The sequence below is a fragment of the Acomys minous genome, assembly GCF_964271855.1.
Source record: "Acomys minous genome assembly, chromosome: 3".
Classification (NCBI taxonomy): Eukaryota; Metazoa; Chordata; class Mammalia; order Rodentia; family Muridae; genus Acomys; species Acomys minous.
Genome location: NC_140485.1, coordinates 95731181 through 95752934, shown reverse-complemented (window position 1 = coordinate 95752934; position 21754 = coordinate 95731181). Strand labels below are relative to the sequence as shown.

The 21754-nt window shown below is 47.0% G+C and overlaps 1 protein-coding gene across 3 annotated transcripts in view; it reads left to right on the top strand.

Annotated features, from left to right (window-relative positions):
* The window catches only part of AK9 (adenylate kinase 9), a 125556-nt gene that overhangs the window by 25124 nt on the left and 78678 nt on the right, over nt 1-21754 (top strand). For all 3 annotated transcript variants that reach the window (XR_014777801.1, XM_084775101.1, XM_084775100.1), the window contains exons 8-13: nt 2233-2361; nt 4092-4166; nt 5730-5828; nt 9174-9313; nt 9394-9574; nt 14278-14422. Coding sequence is in view for 2 of the 3 variants with exons in the window: in XM_084775101.1 (XP_084631227.1) it covers nt 2233-2361; nt 4092-4166; nt 5730-5828; nt 9174-9313; nt 9394-9574; nt 14278-14422 (769 nt within the window). In the remaining variant the exon portion in view is untranslated. The remainder of the gene's footprint in view (nt 1-2232; nt 2362-4091; nt 4167-5729; nt 5829-9173; nt 9314-9393; nt 9575-14277; nt 14423-21754) is intronic.

Below are 21754 nucleotides of genomic sequence, written 5' to 3'. Positions count from 1 at the left end.
CGTGTAATAAAGGTGGAGACTCTGAGATTGGCACACTTTGGAGTTGGGAGGCTTTCTGTATTCATTTTGTTTATTTTTTGAGATTATAATATAGTTCTACTTCCTTCCCTCCCACACATACTCCTTCACTCCCTTCCAAATGGTCTCTTTTTCACTAATTGTTGTTGTTGTTGTTGTTGTTGTTGTGTGTGTGTGTGAATTCCTATCTATATAAATACAACCTACTCTGTTCATATAATGTTACTTGCATGTATGTTTGCTGGGCTGACCTTCTGGTATTGGATAACCAATTGCAGTGCTCTTCCCCATGAAAGACGAGCCCTCCCACTCCTGGCATTTCTTAGTTGCCCAGAGTTCTTTGCGTAGAGCGAGGCCTTGAGAGCTTTCCTGTCTGGATTTTTACTTGAGCATGTAGAAACAACAAAGATTCTAAGTACAGTATGTTTGTGTTTCATACCAAGTCACACCCCAGCATGTATTTTATACTTCGATCACACACCAATGTCCTTGCCAAGTTTCAAGAGCTCAGTAGGTCTATGTGGCCAATAGATGCCACATTAGACACAAATCTACGGCTTGTCCTTAGTTTTCCTCACAGCTCTTGTCATTTTCCAAAACCATAGCAAAATTTTGCTTCCTTAAAAATCTGTGTACCCTGCTGAATGTACTATTACTATGAAGTATGACTCTAGCCCCAGGTCCCTATGACAGTGCTTGACAGAGAGCGAGTAGTACAAAGCTGGGTAATGAATGCAAGCTTTAATTCAGCAAGTGTGCTAGCAGCACTCTCTGCTACAGAGATGGCAGCATCATTTAGAAAAGACAATGTGTACTGAACACTAGGAAATGTGCAACCATTGGCCAAGTTATTCCAATTTTAGAAACAATTCCATGGGAATTTTAGCAATATGAATATATATGCAAAATCACTCATTGCAATATTTTTATAATTACAAAAAGTCAGAAGCATCCTTATTATCCAGCCACAGAGTAATGGTTAAATCGTCATATTTACATGAAAATGTATATATTGCTTTACCAATAAATTATTTAAGAAAGTCTATAAAATGGTTTGTATAGATGACAAATTGTGTGAATTATTTATGTGCATGCATTGATTTTTAAAACTAGGAAAAACAACTAGGATTCTAAACAGGTGTAGGTGACATGCCTTCCATCCCAGTGCTCAGGAGACTAAGGCAGGAGGATTGCAAGGACGCCAGCCTGGGGATATAGTGAGTTCAAGACCAGCCTAAGTTACAAAGCTAAACTCAAAGATAAAATGAGCCTAGATAAATGGCTCAGCAGTGTGAGCTTGGCATGCATACACACACACACACACACACACACACACACACACACACACACAAGCACACATTTAAAGTAATAAGAATAAATCTTAAAAAATCACCTAGAATAATATGTGCCAGGCCTTAGGCCTGTATGCCTGTTACCTCTGCCTTAAAACTATTCTCTCTCTAGAAGCCTGTAAGGCTCTCCCTCAAGTGGCATTCCCTCAGAAGACTCTTTGGTGACCGTCTGATATGAAGAGGCACGTTCAGCCTTGACTCCCCTGTGTGTTTATTTCTTCTTGGTACTTAGCATCACTCTAGTCAGTCACGTGGTAGGGACCAGAGGATGGAGTTCAGTGAAGGAGCCGGCAGCATCCTCTGTATATTGCTAGTATTCCTCATTTTCTGAGTAGCTTGGGATGCGCTGCCCTTTCCAAAAGCTGCTACTATTCTTCTCAGACACAAAGCACTTTCCTTCCTCCGACTCGCACCGTGTTCCATATGTGTATCCTGTTTATGCAGTGTTCCCCACTGCAACACGCGCTCCGGAGCCCGCATCTCAGTGGTGTCTATGAAGCTCCCAGAACGCGCTTCTGAGGTAGTTGGTACTCAGTAACTGCTTACAGTGAGTGACGGCCCCGCCCACAGCCTCGGGCACTCGGGAACTCCAGTTTTCTTCTTTGCCTCAGAAGAAATGTCCCCCTTCCACTGTTCTGCATGCTGAGAACAACAACACAACATCAGCAAACACTCAGGTCTACTAAAGTTCAGTTTCTGATGACTACTCCCAGGCAGGCTCCATCTCGAAGTCCGCAGTCCCCAGCCGGCCTTCCTCCCATCCTTTCTCTTCACCACAAGATGGCGCTCTGGGATGCCCCTCAGTAAGTAACCATTTCCCTGGAGTTAATTCTGTCTTTCCCTTCTGTGTCTCCCTCTTTAGGCATTCATGGCTGAGATGCAGGTGGTGGCTGAACTTCTCCAACACCTCGTTCAGAGGCCAGAGGATTATTTGGAGAACATTGAGACCACCTTGAAGCACTATAAGGAAATATTTCTCCGTGCATTAGAGGTGAGAAGACAGCATCGCTGAAGTGGGAGTGTCCATACTTGCCCTGGATGTCCATACTTGCCCTTCGCGGTTAAATGGTTCTCAAGTGTCTGTGTGTGGTCAAAGTCCTCAGGAGAAGCTTACACCTCCAAGTCGCTTTCTCTCTTTCGTGTGTGTGTGTGTGTGTGTGTGTGTGTGTGTGTGTGTGTGTGCGCGCGCGCGCATCCATGCACACCACATGTACTCAGGATCCTGTGAAGGGCAGGAGAGAGTGTAAGATCCCTGGATTAGAGATGCAGGCACTTGTGAGCCACTGTGTGAGTGCTAGGAGCTGAACTTGGGTCTTCTCTTAGAGCCCTAGTGCTCTTAACCCCTGAGCCATCTCTCCAGACCCCAAGTCTTTTTCTTACAATCATGTATTTCACTCCTACAAAGCACCTCTGTGCTGCTCAGAGTAAGGTAAATGTGTTTTTCAAAAGTCACCAGGCTGTTTACAGAGATGAGGGTATGAATGTGGACCTCGCCAGCAAGATGAACAGTTAAACTCGATCCAATTTTTCAACTCAGTTTGTCAGACTTTAAAAGCTAAAGTAGCCAATGATGGCAGAAAAGGATGAACATCAGCACTGCCTGTGAGACATTTGAACTACACAACTTTGTGGGAAAGCCAGTGGGCCATAACTACTAACATCCAGGCCCACTTTTGGAAGCCTAGCCTGTTATTCCGTGTCTAAGGAGACAGTGAACGATGCTTAGTAGGTGGGGTTAACCACTAGGATGTGTGAACTGTTTCTGTCACTGATGAGCACAGGGCATGAAAAGAAGATGAAGAGTGTGTTTGTGTCTCCTCGGTGGCTGCTGTCAGTCCAGTTACTTCGGTAATTATTGGCGGAAAAACTATCTTTTTAATTTTAAAAATAAGTAGAAATGCTTTAAAACAATTAACAAGCTATTATAATCTATTTAAATGTAGAATGGCAAAGGAGTGTTAACTAAGTGCTGTAGCCACAGGATGTAATCCTGGACAACTGTGAAGATGAGACGTCAATACGATCTTGTAAAGATCCAGGGAAATAACTAATTATGATGTTTAGCGGGAAAGTAGGCTCCACAGGTTCATATATATTATGATCTCAAATATGCAAAAAAAAAATCACAGAATAAGAAACAGGTGGGAAACCATAGCAATAGTAAGAGCCCCCTTTCAGTGACTGGACAAAGATGTTCTTCTTTGTATTCTTGTGCTCTGTAAATTTTATATATATGTATAAAGTAATAATGGGTAAAGTGTGCTGCTTGACCAATGCTATTATCTATATGAAGAAAGCACATGATGTAAATTTCAATCAGCTTCTTCTGTGCTTTCAAAACAAAGTGGTGAAGACACAGTTAAGTGCTGCAAAATGTCCCCAAAACCCTTTGTATTGGGAAAGACTTTTAAACTTTAAAGTGGAAGAAAAAAAATGGGGAAAAATAGTAAGGACCATAGCATGAATTGGGCCGCAGCTCAGTGGTCAAGCTTGCACAAGCTGCATAAGTCCTCAGTGCCTCGAGCACATGTCCACAGTGGGCAGGCTAGCTCTGCCTCTGTGAGAACGAGCTGCTGAATGCTGAGACTGACATACGCTGTAACCTGCTCAAGGAAGCCAGTTAGCTCTAAAGGTCTCCTCTCAGCAGGTTAAGATTCTCATGGTGTAATTTACCATCCCCATGATCCCGGGGTATCGAGTTTCTTTTTGATTTTCCTCCAGGAGGTAATGGCTGAACACAACCCCCAGTATCTCATCGAGGTGGACGGGAATAAGTCAGCAGAGGAGCTGTTCCTGGTGAGTGCAGTGGGCAGCGCAGCCGTCGTACAGTTGAGGACTTCTGGAATGGGTCTCAGTTGGGCTGGCTTTATGAGGGGCATTCTATTTCTAGTTTATTGCCATTAGTGTTCACCTTGGCACTTTAAAATCCCATGTTGCACTTATCCGTCTGTTCATGTTTAAGGCAAAACTATATTTGAATTTAAAATTTCACTACGGCCACAATGCTTTGGAAGTCTACATGGTGGGACCTGGTCAGCAACTTAGCACGGGGATTGAGGGGAGCTGAGGACAGTGACTTATCTCATGGGTGGCATGATGACACGGACACCCATGGTGGAGCTGGATCAGGGAGGAGCCCTCACTTGGGACATGTCCCTGTAAGACTGCAGCCCTTGGGACATGTCCCTGTAAGATTGCAGAGCTCTCTTCTTTGCCAAAGGCCAGGGCCATGTAAGAGTTCAACAAATGAGGCAACTGAAGAAGACAGGATTTATTCTCTGACAGTTCTGGGGGTTCAGAGGCGCGGTGCTGACAGTGCTGTTCTCCATCCAGATTGTCCTCACAAGCACCGTTCTCGCCTCTCCCGGCTCTGTTGTCCTTAGTATTTTATGGGCTGTAACAGCCTAAGCTCCACTATCTGCCTCTGCCATCACTGGGCTCTTTTTCATCTACCTAAGATAGTCCAGAGCCAGAGGCCAGAGTGCCCTGAGTTGAAATTTGTCCCCTAAAAATATTTCAAAGATCTGGCGGGTGTGAGGGCGCATGCCTTTAATCCCAGCAGAGACAGATGGATCTCTATAAGTTCAAGGCCAGCCTGCTCTACAGAGTGAGTTCCAGGACAGCCATGCCTACACAGAGAAACCCTGTCTTGAAAAAAACAAAAAACAAAAAAAATATTTCAAAGATCTACCTTTAGTCTGTGACCTTATTTAAACACAGTGTCTTTGAATGTTCATTCCAGTGAGATAAGGTCATATTTAATTGGAGTGTCTTGGGCCTATGAGGAGAACAGTCCTAGTCAGAGAGGCAGAAGGCAGCAGTGCGACAACCGGGGTAGAGAGTGCAGCCATGCATATACAAGCCAAGAGACAGCACTGACGTGGGGTGGGGCCCAGCTAGATCATGCCTTGCCCAACATGCGTGCAATCTCAGGCTCCATCTTCTACCCCGCATAGACTGGTCGGAGCGGCATCCACTGCTCCCGGAGAGATGGGCAGTTCCAAATTTCAAAAGCATCCTCAACTACATATCAAGTTTAAGGACAGCCTGACATACATGAGGGGTGTGTGTGTGTGTGTGTGTGTGTGTGTGTGTGTGTGTGTGTGTGTGTGTGTGTGTGTGTGTGTGTGTGTGTGTGTGTATGAACGCACGCGCACGCGTATTCACATGCGTGCATACAACATCAAAGATCACCAGCACTGCACAGAAGTCAGGAAAGACTGGGTGCGGATTCTAACGAGAGTCTCAGAAGAAGCATAAGCCTGAATCATGAGCCCGTGACTTTTTTTAAAAAAATAGTGTTCGTCCTAGTCAAGTACCAATATATTCAATTTTTTTTTTGTTGTTCTTTAAATTTAGACTGTTATAGAACGGCTGAAATACTTGAATCTGAGAAGAGCAGCCGTTATAACCAAGCTTCAGAGCACAGAGGAAGAAATGAATGACATATTGGACACTGTAAGTTCAGCTGACCTAGTTGAAAGCATGCCTGTTCCACATTAGCCGTGAACTCGGCTGTATCTCGTAAGCATAGCGTCTTCCGGGAAGACGCTATGACTGAGCACAACATTATTTGTGACACTGCCTACAACAAAACAGAAATTTCCAAATAAAAAAAGCACCAGGGGTAAGATCAGAGCTAATTTACACCTTGAGGGTGAGGGGATAGGGGAAAGGGGAAGTCTACTTTAAATTTCTTACAGCGTCGAAGAGAGTAAAATCTAAAAGAATCTCAGCTCCACAAGCTTTCGTCAGTGAAGTCTCAGCGATGGCTCCGATAGGCGGGGCAAGATGATGGACGTGAAGATGGTCAAATGGCCGCTGCCGGGTGCTGAGGCCTGAAAGCATTTTTAGTTGGAGGGTTTGGTCTATTCTGGGAAGTTTAGCTTATCCTATATGCATAGAAATTTTAAATAGTGGTATTGTAAGTAGAAACCAAAATTCAAAAAGGCTCATAATTGCAGAAGTTGTTTTATTCTGTGGCGCCAGGTCAAGCTGGAGGTCTTGGCCAACCAGCTCAGCTGGAATCTGGTACCGCAGAAGGGAGACCCGGGAAACAGCGGGGAGAGCTGCGTGCATTTGTGTTAGGCCAGGAGTTGTAAATGTGTTCATGAGAATGGATTGTCTCCATGATTTAAGATGAAATTCTATGTCCAAGTAATTTTGAGAGCTTTGTGGGGCTGGAGAAAGAGCTCAGTGGTTCCAAGTGCACACTGCACTTGCTGAAGACCCAATTTGGTTCCCAGCACCCACAGGGTGGTTTGAAACTATCTGTAACTCCAGTCCCAAGCGTTCTGACTCCCTTTTCTGACCTCTGTGACACCAGGTGTGCATATAGACATTCAGGCAAATGCTCCTACACATAAAATACAAATCAATCCTCAAAAAAATCTAAGAAACTTTACTTCAACGTTAGATAAATACAGTGTACGAATTTGGCTTAAGCCGATTGCTCTACAAGCTTCAGTGTGTTTTGAAGGACTCTAGTTAGATGCTTTTCAACTAAAGGCAGGTCGTGCTTACAGAAGCACCACAGAATATATCTAAACTGGGTCTCAGCCCTGACTGTCCAGTGGGGTAACATGGAAAGCTTTTGACATATACAAATGCCCAAACCACTCTAAACAGAATTTCTGGGGTAGGATCTAATTCTGATTAAAGCAGAACAAAGCAGGAGGTGGCATCAAAGGCACACATAACAAAAATACCCAGAACTTGTGTACACCGAAGGCAGAATGAGAAAGCAGCCTGCAGGATGGAGGGTAACATCTGCAGTCGTCCATGCAGCAAGGGGCTGGTGTCTGGAAGGATGAAGGATGCTCCAGGATACAGCAATGGAGAAACCGATTCATAGGTGGGCAAGGGAATTAAGTAGACATTTCTGCAGAGCAAACATATAAATAGCCAATGAGACCATGAAAGGGGGCTAGAGGAATATTTCAGGGGTTAAGAGCACTAGCTGCTTTTTCAGAGGACCCGCAAGACAGTTCAAAGCCTTTAGTAACACCAGCCTTGGGGCACCAGATGCCCCGGGCATCCTCAGGCAGCTGCGCTCACATGTGCATACCATATGCTCTCACATACGTCTACACACGATTCAAAATAATAAAGTTAATACTTTTCAAAGAACATGAAGATATGTTCAGTGTGACTGATCATGGGGAGATGGTGATCCCAAGGGTGGTGATATCCCAATTACCCCAAATCAGGAAGACATGTGTTAGCAAGCACAGGAGAAAATGCAACGCTGGCATGCTTGTGTGGGATATTGAATGGTCTCAGATTGGGGATCAAGGAGGACTTTGAGACAGATTGTCAAGAAGTAAGGAGTTTATCATAAGAGTTATTAGTGCCATGGACAGACAGACAGACAGACAGACAGACAGACAGAGAATAAAGCAGGGGCTCTGAGGTAAGTTCAGGCTCCTGCCAGAGACAAACAGCACGGTAGGAAGATCTAAAGAGAGCAGTACATCAATCAAGGCCACTAGCAAAAGTGCGAGTCTTTACTTAGACCCTTCTTGGGGGGGGGGGGTGGCAGGGGTTCACAGCACAAGCCTATAAACAGACCCTTGACTCCTCGGGAGGAGGCAGAGAAGTGGGGTGGAGAGCAGGTGTGTGACCAACACCCCTCTGATGTAAGCTCGCCTTCCCCAGGGGAGAGATTCTGTTAGGGACCCACAGACAACATGTCAGCCGGGGCCTGTGAATGAGGAAGGCTGTGGTAGGTGCTGTGGTCTGAGCAGGAGCTGGATTTGAACGGAATAGCATATAATGTCACAGATGTAAAATGGTACTTTTAAAAATAACTAAGTGGTTCCTCAAAAAGTTAAGCAATGAAATTATTGCGAGACCCAACAATTGACTTTTGGGCATTTCCTCCCACAGACTGAAAGCAGAAACACAAGGAGATGCTATGCGCAAACAATCATAAAAGTTGTATTCTCGGCAGCCAACACGTGGGAGCCTCCCAGTGCCATCAGTGAGGGAATGGCTGAACAAAATATAGTGCAGTCACACATGGTGGTGGAATACTACTTGGCCCTAAAAAGTAGAAAGTTTAGAGCCAAGTGCGATGGTGCATGTCTGTAGTCCCAGCATTTGGGAGGCAGAGGCAAGCAGATCTCTAAGTTCAAGGTCAGCCAGGTCTCAATAGCAAGTTTAGTCATGGCTACATAGTAAAAGCCATCTTATTAAAATACAAAAACAACAACAACAAAAAACAGATTAGACTTACATTCATTGACCAAAAGTCTGGTATATTTTAAAAGTTTATCAATAAGATATTTTCAGATTCTCGTTTTTGAAGTAGACAATAGAAAATCCTTTGTTAACATTTATTACCACATGAGAGAAAATCATCTGTAATATTTAATAAGATTTTCTTAAATGAAACTGGTCAAGAGAGATGGCTAGAGTGGTACAGGTACTTGTCACCAAACCTGACAGTCTCAGTTCAAACTCTAAAACCCACATGGTGGAAAGAGAAAACTGATGCTGCCCCCCCTGCCCCACACATACACACACAGGGGAGAGGGGGAGGAAAGGATGGAAGGAGGGAGGGAGGGAGGGAGGGAGAGAGAGAGAGAGAGAGAGAGAGAGAGAGAGAGAGGGAGAGAGAGATTTTAATCTTAGTAAATCTTGGATGAGTACCAAACACTATAAGGGCCCCAAATGCCAAACTGCATTCTAAATTGTTCCTTAAATAGTAAAGTGCAGCCAAATAAAAGTGGAATATTTGGTATCGCTAATTCCAGCAAAGCTTAGGTCCACGTTGCTAAAGGCAGTGTTTGCGGTTCACAGGAAGAGCTGTTTCGTACGCTCTCATCTTACAAGCTCATTGCACCAAGGTACAGATGGCACCGAAGCAAGTGGGGGCGTTCTTGCCCCGTGTCCCTAGTGGATGGGAACATTTATTCAGGAGCAGCGGATTTTTCTGTGAGGTAAGTAAGCTTTCTAGAGCCTAAGGTTTAAACCTGCCCCCGATCCTTTCTGTTGTTTTACTCTTATGGTGTCTTTTAAGTTTTCTAGGTAAAATGTACTGCCTTTCTTCTGAAGAAACATTAAAATCGTTTTCCCTGAACCCCCGTCTCTACCTTCTACCGCCTATGCCCATCCCACCATGTAAAATCTTTATATTTGGACCCGAGTACTCAGGGAGAACAACACTGGGCAACCTACTTGCAGAGCACTTCAAAGCAAAGGTAACTATCTGTGGGGACCTTGCTTCAGTGTGCAGAGCGTCACTTGAACTTGATTGTCCTAACTTTCCCCCTGGCCCTGGGTTCGGCATGGCGAAGGCGCCCCTGTTGTCACAGGCCCTTCTGTCCTGCAGTCTCTCCATCTTTCCCCACCTCTCTCCTGGGTCCTACGCCTCCTGGAGCCCCCTCTCTGTCCCCACGGAGTCACAACCGTGCTCACGGTTGGTGATTTCAGTGGGTGCATCAGCACTGCATCCTGGCTTCTCCTCTCCCAGTGACCTTGTTCTCCACCCTACAGTGCATGGAAACTGCATGTAGCTCAGAATATATTTACAACAGAGAAGGCAGCTAAAAGGATACTTAGGATGAAGGACACAGCTTTTTACTAAATCTTTTGGCCCTGCCCTTAGTTATATCCCAAATCTTCCTAATTTTCCATATATTCCCTTAGGTCACAGGTCATTTCTATAAATAAACTTGCATTTTATTTCATCTTGGTACTTTTGAACTCAGCAGTTGGATTTTTGTTTGTTTGTTTGTTTTGGGTTTTTTGTTTGTTTGTTTTTCGAGACGGGGTTTCTCTGTGTAACCTTGACTGTCCTGGACTCGCTTTGTAGACCAGGCTGGCCTCGAACTCACAGAGATCCACCTGCCTCTGCCTCCCAAGTACTGGGATTAAAGGTGTGCGCCACCACGGCCCGGCTAAGCAGCTGGATCTTTTAAAGGAGTCATGTTACCTTGTTCCTGCATGTTTCCTTTGTTCCGGTGTTGGGCATCTGTTGGTTTGGATGTGTTTTCCCATTTTATCTCTTGGGGGTCAATCCCCTGTAGCACTCATGGGGGAGAAAACAAACTCCTAAAACAACAACAAACCAAACCAGACAAGACATGCACTTAAAATAAATTAAAACCTACTAATGCAACACAGAACTAACTTAGAAATGAAAATAGAAACAAATAATGTCAAGAATTATCTGGGTAAATATAGAAATAGTGAGTGGCTGAGGTAAAGGACTCATACATGGGAAGAGAAAAAAAAAAGGAGAAGCAAGATTAAATAAAAAATAGGAGTAAGACCATTATGAGCATTATGAAGAGGGGAGAAAATAGGGAAAGATTAAAATAAAATGACTTCCCAATGATAAACTAAGAAGTGTAAACAGATTTAATGGGGAAGGTCAGTAAAATAAAAACAAATAACTTTCTAAAACCAAGACAAAGGTCAAAACGCCACTGAAAGTGTATGCCCTAGATGGCTCCTGTTTTAGCTGAGAAGTGCCTTTCAAGACCCCTGGGAGTCGAGGAAGCAGCCACAGCACTAAAATCTGAAGAAACAAAGCTGTCTTCATACTTTCAAAACCCATTGACATTAAGTCGCCATGCTGGAGGGACATAGCTGTAGGTGTACAGTAGTTCTCTGGAGCCCCAGAGCTCTCACTACAGATAGATAGATAGATAAATATGGTTATTCGAGCTCCAGAGGGTCAATGGACCTCAGACTCAGGGAATATTAAAGTTCAAAGTTATTCCTAGTTGAAGAGATGGTTCTCTTCTGCTGGTCAGCGTCTGGCTCTCCTCAAGTCTAGGACTTGGGCTCACAGCCTCCTCTCACCTTGGGGCTAGAGCCAGTTGGTTTCAGGGTCTTTGACTTGTCACTGGTCCCTGTTTTGGGACTCCCCGACACCCAAGGGAGCTCGCTTTTAATAGTAGGTTCAGTCTCCAGATGGTGCCTGGAAGGGAATTTCTCTCAGTTGCTGACTGGCTGATTGGCCCCACCCCCTCGTTGGAATCACTGTCTTGCCAGAACTGGGTTGGGGGCTTGGAAGGCCTGTGGGCGTGTCCTGAAGACAAGACCACCAGTGTCTTCTCTCCAGGGCCACCTGGCTGCCCCCTCAGAGGTTTCTGCCACTTCTTTTTGCCCTGCTGCTCTTCAGATTCTTTGCACGGTACAGCGGTTGTACCTCCGCCTCCCTCTGAGACTCTCCAGCAGTCTTCCTCTCTTTCCCTTTACGATGGAACCTATTCCTCTCCTGACTCTCTTTCCCCATGTCACACATGGTCCGCTTCTAATCTACCATTTTACCAGCAAGTCCCACCCAATTCATATAAATCAAATTCTACCTTACGTGAACGAAGAAAATGAGGTACAATTTTCTGAGGTCAGGCACATACTGTCTTAGTGTTCTACTGCTGTGAGAGACAGCATGACCGCAACAACTCTTTTATAAAAGCAAGCATTTAATTAGGGCTGGCTCACAGTCCAGAGGTTTAGTCCATTGTCATCATGAAGGGAAGCATGGGGCATGGAGGCAGCCATGGTGCTGGAGGGGCTGAGAGTTCTGCGTGCAGACCCACAGGCAACAAGAAGAGAGGGTGAGCTACTGGGCCTGGCTCGGGCTTTTGAAACCTCAAAACCCTCCCTCAATGACACACTTCCTCTAACAACCTCCCAGTCCCTTCAAATAGTGCCACTTGTGGTTTTAGACAAGGAGCTGTCTTCCTTCACACATCAGGCCTTCTGCGGAAGCCTTGGGTCAGTCCAACCCTCAACAACAAAGAGGTTGAAATGTTTAGTGATTAGGAAAATCTAAATTTAAACTGCAGTGAGAAATGTCTCCACATCCATTAGAATGGCTAGAGTTGAAAAGGTTCATAAAGTCAAGTAAGTGTTGGCAAGGCTGCAGACAAAATACCTCTTCCATGTTTGGTTTTGTTTTGTTTTGTTTTGTTTCCCTATGGAAGGGGAGTTTGCAAGAGCAGAAGGCGGGTACGAAGGGACAGAGACATGGGTGGGAGTCGGGTGCATGATGTGAAATTCACAAAAAATAAAAAAATGTTACTAGGTCTGTAGATGGATGGATGGCCAAATAGATAGATAGATAGATAGATAGATAGATAGATAGATAGACAGACAGACAGACAGACAGACAGACAGGCAGGCAGGCAGGCAGACAGGTAAACAGGAAAGCCTGAAAATATTACATGCCATATAATTTATATGAAATTCTGGAAAAGATAAAACTGATGTAAAGTGGCTGTGCATAAAATACGCCAAGGGCAGGAATGAGAGCTGGGGCAAAGGAAGGAGAAGGGAGGAATCAACTATAAAAGAGAAAAAGGGAACAGTCTGGAGCTCATGTAGAAATTAGAATATTGATTTGGGTTGTTGTATGTATATAACTGCAAAAATTCTTGAAGTTATTAAAGTGGATGCTTTTACTGTATTATAAATTATACATGCGAAGTTGATTTGGTATGTATGTCTTAATTTTTATGAAGCCAAGTTAAGCAACCTGAATATATATATATTTTATGTATTTTCATATAAAATATATGGCTGATCCTACAAGAATGAATGGACTTAAAAATTGATAAACTTGGGGCTGGTTTCATAGCTCTGTAGTTAGAACACCGGCTTCTCTCCCAGAGAACCCAATTACCAGAACTTGCACAACAGCTCATAGCCAACAGGAGCTCCATTTTATATGTGTAGTGCACAAACATACATGAAGACAAAATGCATATACATGTAAAAATAGAAAATAAGGTGGCTGGAGCAATGGCTCAGTGGTCAGAGCACTTACTGGTTTTGCAGAGGACCCAGGCTTGGTTTCCAGTGTCTACGCAGTAATGCATGTTCGTAATTCCAGTTTCAGGGGATCTAATGCCTTCTTTTTACATCTAAGGGCACCAAGCACATACAAGGTACATATATATACATGCAATCAAAATGCTCATACACATAAAATGAATAAACCTATTTTTAACTAAGAATAGGTGGCTAGAGAGATGGCTCAGGGGTGAAGAACAACACTTGCTCTTCCAGAGGATCCAGTTCAGTTCCTGGCATCCACATCAGGTGGTTCACAACTACCAGTGACTCCTGCTCTGGGGTGTAGGTTCAGTTTTCTTAACCAATATATTGTATTACGGACTTATTAACCAATCATACATCCCTTATAACCCGACTAACTGAAACAATAGGAAAAGAGGATTAAAGAATAACAAAACCATAAGGATATCAGTTCTGAGGAATGATTCACCTGGTGTTGCCGGCAGGATTTCACCTGCTGGAACCTGGAGTAACCAGAACCCGGAACCTCAGCAGGAGCCAGGAGCCCCGAAGCCTTCCCTCGAGCAGTTCTCCCTAGGAGGATCTCGAAAGTGGAGCAATGAACAGCCAAAGCTATCCCAAGTCTCCTGGGGCCCCTCCTCCAGTTCTGGGCTCATTTATATATCTCCTCCAAGGGTCTGTTAACAGGATCTTTTCAGCTGGCAACAATCAAGCTCCCACACGAGGTGGTTGGTCTTCTAGTGGATTAATCTCACCTGTTCTCACAAGACCATTCCAATCCCACACTTGGGATCATAACAAAAACAAGTTTGTCGCTCCCTCATTGGGGGAATCTGACACCTCTGACCTTGGCAGACACCTCCACTCATGTGCACATACCCACACACCCACCCCCCACATACATACACATAACTAAAAATTATTTTTAAAATACTTTGTAATTTAATATAAAATAGCATTTTTTAAATCAGTGAATTTTGTATATAATTCCAAAAGTGCCTCAAGCAGTATTTATTTTTGGAAGATAGATAGATAGATAGATAGATAGATAGATAGATAGGAAATATGTTATATATTCATAGTATCTTGTGATATCACTAATTTTCTTGACTATTTCTAATTGGGTATGCAGGTAATTGACTATGCCAAACTTGTCCAGCCTCGTTTTGATGAAGCCCGTGAGAAACTAATAAAAGATACCATAACTGAGGCCACCAACAGAGCGATCAAAGCTGTGAAAGAGAAACTTTTGATCGACTTGCAAAACAGAAGGCAAGGTGAAGGAGCCGTTGATGTGATTTACTCTGGGTGCCTCGGTGAATGCTTAAACCGGGCTAGTTGAGGACCGGAACTTTAGTGTGCTCATTTTAGTATCCTTGCCGTTTGCACACCTAGAGTCTCTCAGTGAATGGCTGAAGGAAGGAAGAGAAACTAACTCATACCCCAGAAGTCACTCACCTTAGCATGTGTGAAGCTTTCTATCTGAGCACTGTGGACATTTGGGTGACGAGCATCCTCAGCCCTCTATGTCTACAGATGGCAGTTAAACGACTCTAAACACTAATTCAGTGAATGCAGAGGACACTTGGACCCTCGCCAGCTCCTAACCGGTCACATGTTCATAGTCAGGGTATTTTAGAATAAACACAAAAGTGAGCTTTGGTTTTCCTCTGGGAAAATGAGAGTTCTAAGTCTGTGGCTATTTTTTTAATTCATAGAGGGGTTTGGTAGAACTTGTATCTCTGTTGTCTGTTTTTCTTATACACTTATAGGCATGCATATACATGTACACACACATGCATGTACACACATATACACATGTATAGATGTGGCCTGGAACTGTGTAGGCCAGGCTAAGCTTGAGCCTTCAGTCCTCTTCTTTCCTATTGAGTACTGGGGTCACATGTCGGTGCTAGAAAATGAACCCCATCCCAATAGCAGGGCCTGAGTGTTCTTAGCCACTAAGGGAAACATCCGCCTGACTAAGTATAATTTTAAAGGCTCTCCCAGAGAACCTTATATTTTTTCATTCTTCGACCTACTATGCTATACTCCAACATCAAGTTAGTTTTAGATTTCTAAAATACGTAGTCACAGTATATTAAAGCTAATTAAAATTCTGTTATTGAGAAACTTTTCTCAACATTTGCAGTGTCATTAGTTTATGGTAATCTTTTTTGGTGCTCTGTAAAGTTTTGTTATAAGAAGTATTTTTGCTTGTTTCATTTTGATGGTTTATTTGTTGGTTTGACATTCTACACAAACTGGCCAGTTTTCTACCATTTTCTATTTTGAAGCCATTCAATAAGAAATTAACTCTTTTCATGGCAGTGTTATATTTTCCCTAAACAAGAACATACATGACTACTTATTTTGCCTTTCTTCTTCCTGATTAGCCTAGCAGCCAGTAAAAGAATCCATCATCCTACCTCAGAACTGAGGTTGCATGGCACCCCAATGTCCATCCAGATGATCTAGAAAATAGGTTTAGAACATAATTTCAACATTTGGAATCCAAATGTAAATAACATTCATGGCCACTTAAAGACCAAAAGGAAGAGAACTATTAACTCAGAATTCATTAATTAGACAAACTGCAAGAAATTCTCATACTCTCGGTGTTTACATTTTTGTAGACGGTGGAGAGAAAAAGAAAAGAAAAAAAGGAATGGAGGGAAGGAGGAAGGGAGGAAAGAAAGGGGAAAGGAAAGACGGAAGGAAAGAGAGAAGGAAGGAAGTGGTGAGAGAGGGAGTAGAAAACATGTAACAAATGATGGAACAGACGGTGACAGGAGCAGGATGCTGATGGAGCAGACAGTAGTGACAGGAGCAGGGTGCTGATGCAGCGGACAGTAGTGACAGGAGCAGGATGCTGATGGAGCAGACAGTAGTGACAGGAGCAGGGTGCTGATGGAGCAGACAGTAGTGACAGGAGCAGGGTGCTGATGGAGCAGACAGTAGTGAGGGAGCAGGGTGCTGATGAAGCAGACAGTAGTGACAGGAGCAGGATGCTGATGGAGCAGACAGTAGTGAGGGAGCAGGGTGCTGATGGAGCAGACAGTAGTGACAGGAGCAGGGTGCTGATGGAGCAGACAGTAGTGACAGGAGCAGGATGCTGATGGAGCAGACAGTAGTGACAGGAGCAGGATGCTGATGGAGCAGACAGTAGTGACAGGAGCAGGATGCTGATGGAGCAGACAGTAGTGAGGGAGCAGGGTGCTGATGGAGCAGACAGTAGTGACAGGAGCAGGGTGCTGATGGAGCAGACAGTAGTGACAGGAGCAGGGTGCTGATGAAGCAGACAGTAGTGAGGGAGCAGGGTGCTAATGGAGCAGACAGTAGTGACAGGAGCAGGGTGCTGATGGAGCAGACAGTAGTGAGGGAGCAGGGTGCTGATGGAGCAGACAGTAGTGAGGGAGCAGGGTGCTAATGGAGCAGACAGTAGTGACAGGAGCAGGATGCTGATGGAGCAGACAGTAGTGACAGGAGCAGGATGCTGATGGAGCAGACAGTAGTGACAGGAGCAGGATGCTGATGGAGCAGACAGTAGTGAGGGAGCAGGGTGCTGATGGAGCAGACAGTAGTGACAGGAGCAGGGTGCTGATGGAGCAGACAGTAGTGACAGGCGCAGGGTGCTGATGGAGCAGACAGTAGTGACAGGAGCAGGGTGCTGATGGAGCAGACAGTAGTGACAGGAGCAGGATGCTGATGGAGCAGACAGTAGTGACAGGAGCAGGGTGCTGATGGAGCAGACAGTAGTGACAGGCGCAGGGTGCTGATGGAGCAGACAGTAGTGACAGGAGCAGGGTGCTGATGCAGCAAACAGTAGTGACAGGAGCAGGATGCTGATGGAGCAGACAGTAGTGACAGGAGCAGGATGCTGATGAAGCAGACAGTAGTGACAGGAGCAGGGTGCTGATGCAGCAAACAGTAGTGACAGGAGCAGGATGCTGATGGAGCAGACAGTAGTGACAGGAGCAGGATGCTGATGGAGCAGACAGTAGTGACAGGAGCAGGATGCTGATGGAGCAGACAGTAGTGAGGGAGCAGGGTGCTGATGGAGCAGACAGTAGTGACAGGAGCAGGGTGCTGATGGAGCAGACAGTAGTGACAGGAGCAGGGTGCTGATGGAGCAGACAGTAGTGAGGGAGCAGGGTGCTAATGGAGCAGACAGTAGTGACAGGAGCAGGGTGCTGATGGAGCAGACAGTAGTGAGGGAGCAGGGTGCTGATGGAGCAGACAGTAGTGAGGGAGCAGGGTGCTAATGGAGCAGACAGTAGTGACAGGAGCAGGATGCTGATGGAGCAGACAGTAGTGACAGGAGCAGGATGCTGATGGAGCAGACAGTAGTGACAGGAGCAGGATGCTGATGGAGCAGACAGTAGTGAGGGAGCAGGGTGCTGATGGAGCAGACAGTAGTGACAGGAGCAGGGTGCTGATGGAGCAGACAGTAGTGACAGGCGCAGGGTGCTGATGGAGCAGACAGTAGTGACAGGAGCAGGATGCTGATGGAGCAGACAGTAGTGACAGGAGCAGGATGCTGATGGAGCAGACAGTAGTGACAGGAGCAGGGTGCTGATGGAGCAGACAGTAGTGACAGGCGCAGGGTGCTGATGGAGCAGACAGTAGTGACAGGAGCAGGGTGCTGATGCAGCAAACAGTAGTGACAGGAGCAGGATGCTGATGGAGCAGACAGTAGTGACAGGAGCAGGATGCTGATGAAGCAGACAGTAGTGACAGGAGCAGGGTGCTGATGCAGCAAACAGTAGTGACAGGAGCAGGATGCTGATGGAGCACACAGTAGTGACAGGCGCAGGATGCTGATGGAGCAGACAGTAGTGACAGGAGCAGGGTGCTGATGCAGCAAACAGTAGTGACAGGAGCAGGATGCTGATGGAGCAGACAGTAGTGACAGGAGCAGGATGCTGATGAAGCAGACAGTAGTGACAGGAGCAGGGTGCTGATGAAGCAGACAGTAGTGAGGGAGCAGAGTGCTGTTGGAGCAGACAGTAGTGACAGGAGCAGGGTGCTGATGGAGCAGACAGTAGTGACAGGAGCAGGATGCTGATGGAGCAGACAGTAGTGAGGGAGCAGGGTGCTGATGGAGCAGACAGTAGTGACAGGAGCAGGATGCTGATGAAGCAGACAGTAGTGAGGGAGCAGAGTGCTGTTGGAGCAGACAGTAGTGACAGGAGCAGGGTGCTGATGGAGCAGACAGTAGTGACAGGAGCAGGGTGCTGATGGAGCAGACAGTAGTGACAGGAGCAGGGTGCTGATGGAGCAGACAGTAGTGACAGGAGCAGGGTGCTGATGGAGCAGACAGTAGTGAGGGAGCAGGGTGCTGATGGAGCAGACAGTAGTGACAGGAGCAGGGTGCTGATGGAGCAGACAGTAGTGACAGGAGCAGGGTGCTGATGGAGCAGACAGTAGTGACAGGAGCAGGGTGCTGATGGAGCAGACAGTAGTGACAGGAGCAGGGTGCTGATGGAGCAGACAGTAGTGAGGGAGCAGGGTGCTGATGGAGCAGACAGTAGTGACAGGAGCAGGGTGCTGATGGAGCAGACAGTAGTGACAGGAGCAGGGTGCTGATGGAGCAGACAGTAGTGACAGGAGCAGGGTGCTGATGGAGCAGACAGTAGTGACAGGAGCAGGGTGCTGATGGAGCAGACAGTAGTGACAGGAGCAGGGTGCTGATGGAGCAGACAGTAGTGAGGGAGCAGGGTGCTGATGAAGCAGACAGTAGTGACAGGAGCAGGATGCTGATGGAGCAGACAGTAGTGAGGGAGCAGGGTGCTGATGGAGCAGACAGTAGTGACAGGAGCAGGGTGCTGATGGAGCAGACAGTAGTGACAGGAGCAGGATGCTGATGGAGCAGACAGTAGTGACAGGAGCAGGATGCTGATGGAGCAGACAGTAGTGACAGGAGCAGGATGCTGATGGAGCAGACAGTAGTGAGGGAGCAGGGTGCTGATGGAGCAGACAGTAGTGACAGGAGCAGGGTGCTGATGGAGCAGACAGTAGTGACAGGAGCAGGGTGCTGATGAAGCAGACAGTAGTGAGGGAGCAGGGTGCTAATGGAGCAGACAGTAGTGACAGGAGCAGGGTGCTGATGGAGCAGACAGTAGTGAGGGAGCAGGGTGCTGATGGAGCAGACAGTAGTGAGGGAGCAGGGTGCTAATGGAGCAGACAGTAGTGACAGGAGCAGGATGCTGATGGAGCAGACAGTAGTGACAGGAGCAGGATGCTGATGGAGCAGACAGTAGTGACAGGAGCAGGATGCTGATGGAGCAGACAGTAGTGAGGGAGCAGGGTGCTGATGGAGCAGACAGTAGTGACAGGAGCAGGGTGCTGATGGAGCAGACAGTAGTGACAGGCGCAGGGTGCTGATGGAGCAGACAGTAGTGACAGGAGCAGGGTGCTGATGGAGCAGACAGTAGTGACAGGAGCAGGATGCTGATGGAGCAGACAGTAGTGACAGGAGCAGGGTGCTGATGGAGCAGACAGTAGTGACAGGCGCAGGGTGCTGATGGAGCAGACAGTAGTGACAGGAGCAGGATGCTGATGGAGCAGACAGTAGTGAGGGAGCAGGGTGCTGATGGAGCAGACAGTAGTGACAGGAGCAGGGTGCTGATGGAGCAGACAGTAGTGACAGGAGCAGGGTGCTGATGGAGCAGACAGTAGTGAGGGAGCAGGGTGCTAATGGAGCAGACAGTAGTGACAGGAGCAGGGTGCTGATGGAGCAGACAGTAGTGAGGGAGCAGGGTGCTGATGGAGCAGACAGTAGTGAGGGAGCAGGGTGCTAATGGAGCAGACAGTAGTGACAGGAGCAGGATGCTGATGGAGCAGACAGTAGTGACAGGAGCAGGATGCTGATGGAGCAGACAGTAGTGACAGGAGCAGGATGCTGATGGAGCAGACAGTAGTGAGGGAGCAGGGTGCTGATGGAGCAGACAGTAGTGACAGGAGCAGGGTGCTGATGGAGCAGACAGTAGTGACAGGAGCAGGGTGCTGATGGAGCAGACAGTAGTGACAGGAGCAGGATGCTGATGGAGCAGACAGTAGTGACAGGAGCAGGATGCTGATGGAGCAGACAGTAGTGACAGGAGCAGGGTGCTGATGGAGCAGACAGTAGTGACAGGCGCAGGGTGCTGATGGAGCAGACAGTAGTGACAGGAGCAGGGTGCTGATGCAGCAAACAGTAGTGACAGGAGCAGGATGCTGATGGAGCAGACAGTAGTGACAGGAGCAGGATGCTGATGAAGCAGACAGTAGTGACAGGAGCAGGGTGCTGATGCAGCAAACAGTAGTGACAGGAGCAGGATGCTGATGGAGCACACAGTAGTGACAGGCGCAGGATGCTGATGGAGCAGACAGTAGTGACAGGAGCAGGGTGCTGATGCAGCAAACAGTAGTGACAGGAGCAGGATGCTGATGGAGCAGACAGTAGTGACAGGAGCAGGATGCTGATGAAGCAGACAGTAGTGACAGGAGCAGGGTGCTGATGAAGCAGACAGTAGTGAGGGAGCAGAGTGCTGTTGGAGCAGACAGTAGTGACAGGAGCAGGGTGCTGATGGAGCAGACAGTAGTGACAGGAGCAGGATGCTGATGGAGCAGACAGTAGTGAGGGAGCAGGGTGCTGATGGAGCAGACAGTAGTGACAGGAGCAGGATGCTGATGAAGCAGACAGTAGTGAGGGAGCAGAGTGCTGTTGGAGCAGACAGTAGTGACAGGAGCAGGGTGCTGATGGAGCAGACAGTAGTGACAGGAGCAGGGTGCTGATGGAGCAGACAGTAGTGACAGGAGCAGGGTGCTGATGGAGCAGACAGTAGTGACAGGAGCAGGGTGCTGATGGAGCAGACAGTAGTGAGGGAGCAGGGTGCTGATGGAGCAGACAGTAGTGACAGGAGCAGGGTGCTGATGGAGCAGACAGTAGTGACAGGAGCAGGGTGCTGATGGAGCAGACAGTAGTGACAGGAGCAGGGTGCTGATGGAGCAGACAGTAGTGACAGGAGCAGGGTGCTGATGGAGCAGACAGTAGTGAGGGAGCAGGGTGCTGATGGAGCAGACAGTAGTGACAGGAGCAGGGTGCTGATGGAGCAGACAGTAGTGACAGGAGCAGGGTGCTGATGGAGCAGACAGTAGTGACAGGAGCAGGGTGCTGATGGAGCAGACAGTAGTGACAGGAGCAGGGTGCTGATGGAGCAGACAGTAGTGACAGGAGCAGGGTGCTGATGGAGCAGACAGTAGTGAGGGAGCAGGGTGCTGATGGAGCAGACAGTAGTGAGGGAGCAGGGTGCTGATGGAGCAGACAGTAGTGACAGGAGCAGGATGCTGATGGAGCAGACAGTAGTGACAGGAGCAGGGTGCTGATGGAGCAGACAGTAGTGAGGGAGCAGGGTGCTGATGGAGCAGACAGTAGTGACAGGAGCAGGGTGCTGATGGAGCAGACAGTAGTGACAGGAGCAGGGTGCTGATGGAGCAGACAGTAGTGAGGGAGCAGGGTGCTGATGGAGCAGACAGTAGTGAGGGAGCAGGGTGCTGATGGAGCAGACAGTAGTGACAGGAGCAGGGTGCTGATGGAGCAGACAGTAGTGACAGGAGCAGGATGC